Raw genomic sequence first — 1717 nt, forward strand, 5'->3', positions numbered from 1 at the left:
TGGAACCCCACAGGGTGTACCATGGGGCGGGATGGACACCCTGTGGGGTGCTGTGCCATGGGGTGGGATGGCACTTTGTGGGGTGCTGTGCTATGGGGTAGGGTGACACCCTACAGGGCGCTATGGGGCGGGACAGCATCCTGTGGGGTGCTGTGCCATGGGGGTGGCACCCTGTGCCATGGGGCAGGATGGTGCTGTGCTGTGGGGCAGGGTGGCACCCCGCAGGGTGCAGTGCTATGGGGCAGGATGGACACCCTGTGGGGTGCTGTGCTACGGGGTAGGGCGACGCCCTGCAGAGCGCTGAGCTATGGGGCAGGATGGCATCCTGTGGGGTGCTGCGCTATGGGATGGGATAGCATCATGTGGGGTGCTGTGCCGTGGGGTGGGACGGCACTCTGTGGGGTGCTGTGCCGTGGGGCAGGATGTGCACCCTGTGGGGTGCTGTGGGGCATGGTGGCACCCCACAGGGTGTACCATGGGGCGGGATGGACACCCTGTGGGGTGCTGTGCCATGGGGTGGGATGGCACTTTGTGGGGTGCTGTGCTATGGGGTAGGGTGACACCCTACAGGACGCTATGGGGCGGGACAGCATCCTGTGGGGTGCTGTGGCATGGGGGGGGCACCCTGTGCCATGGGGCAGGATGGGGCTGTGCTGTGGGGCAGGGTGGGACCCCGCAGGGTGCAGTGCTATGGGGCAGGATGGGCACCCTGTGGGGTGCTGTGCTACGGGGTAGGGCGACGCCCTGCAGAGCGCTGAGCTATGGGGCAGGATAGCATCCTGTGGGGAACTGTGCCGTGGGGCAGGATGCACACCATGGGGCAGGACCACGGCACGGGCACACCGCCGGGCACCGTGCTGTGGGGCACGACTGCAAGCGCTATGGGGCAAAGCCCCACTTCACGGGGCTCAGATGCCCCACCCGAGAAGCACACTGTGGGGCAGAACCAGGTACCGTGGGGCTGGGCGGTGCCGTGGGGCAGCGGGAGCAGGCAGGAAATGTGGGGAGCCCCCGGGTGGGACACGAGGGTGTGCATCCCCCTCCCCACAGACAGACACCAGCCTCCCAACCCTCTCTGGGGAGGCGGGAACGCGCCTCAGTTTCCCCCCACCAGCAGCGGGGCACCGCCCGGATGCTTCCTGAGGAGCTGGGGTTTGGTACCGGCCGCTTCCGCATCCCCTCTGGGACTCGGGGTCCCCGGTGTTCCCCTCATCACCGCGACGCCAAGCCCCACATCTCAGCTGCAGTGTGGGACGTCTCTCCCCGCTGGACCGTACCGCAGGCGCAGGTTCTCCAGGAACTGCTCCATGGTCACCTCGTCCAGCAGGACGAAGTCGGCTTTGCCGAATTCGGGACCCTCCAGCTCCGCCATGCCGCACCCGCCGCGCCCACAGCGCACCCACTTCCCCCCTCACCGGCTTCCTGCACCGCCAACGACCGCCGAGGCCGCCGCGCAGGCGCGGGGGAGGACCCGGTGTCATCGCCATCACCCATGGGTGATGGTGGGGTGGCACTGGGGGAGCCGTGGGGCCGGGGACAGCCAAATCTGTGGGGTGGAGGACTTAGCTCCACACCCTCAAGGCTGACGTTGACCGCGCCAGCATCCAGCCCCACGGCGAAGGGTGAACGAGGGATGTGTGGGGCAGATGCCGTGGGGCTGCATCACCTCAAGCCATCGTGCTCGTCACCCGGTTGCGGTTATGGGGTGTCACTTCCC

At 67.7% G+C, this 1717-nt stretch overlaps 1 protein-coding gene across 1 annotated transcript in view; it reads right to left on the reverse strand.

Moving 5' to 3' along the window:
* Nucleotides 1-1372, reverse strand: part of LOC104287042 (unconventional myosin-Ig-like) — a 19576-nt gene extending 18204 nt beyond the window's left edge. The window contains 1 exon segment of the mRNA XM_009885692.1: nt 1131-1372. Within this exon segment, the coding sequence (XP_009883994.1) occupies nt 1131-1372 (242 nt within the window).
* Between the last annotated feature and the right edge of the window lie 345 nt (nt 1373-1717).

The sequence above is a fragment of the Charadrius vociferus genome, unplaced genomic scaffold, assembly GCF_000708025.1.
Source record: "Charadrius vociferus isolate BGI_N301 unplaced genomic scaffold, ASM70802v2 scaffold825, whole genome shotgun sequence".
In the NCBI taxonomy this organism is placed as follows: Eukaryota; Metazoa; Chordata; class Aves; order Charadriiformes; family Charadriidae; genus Charadrius; species Charadrius vociferus.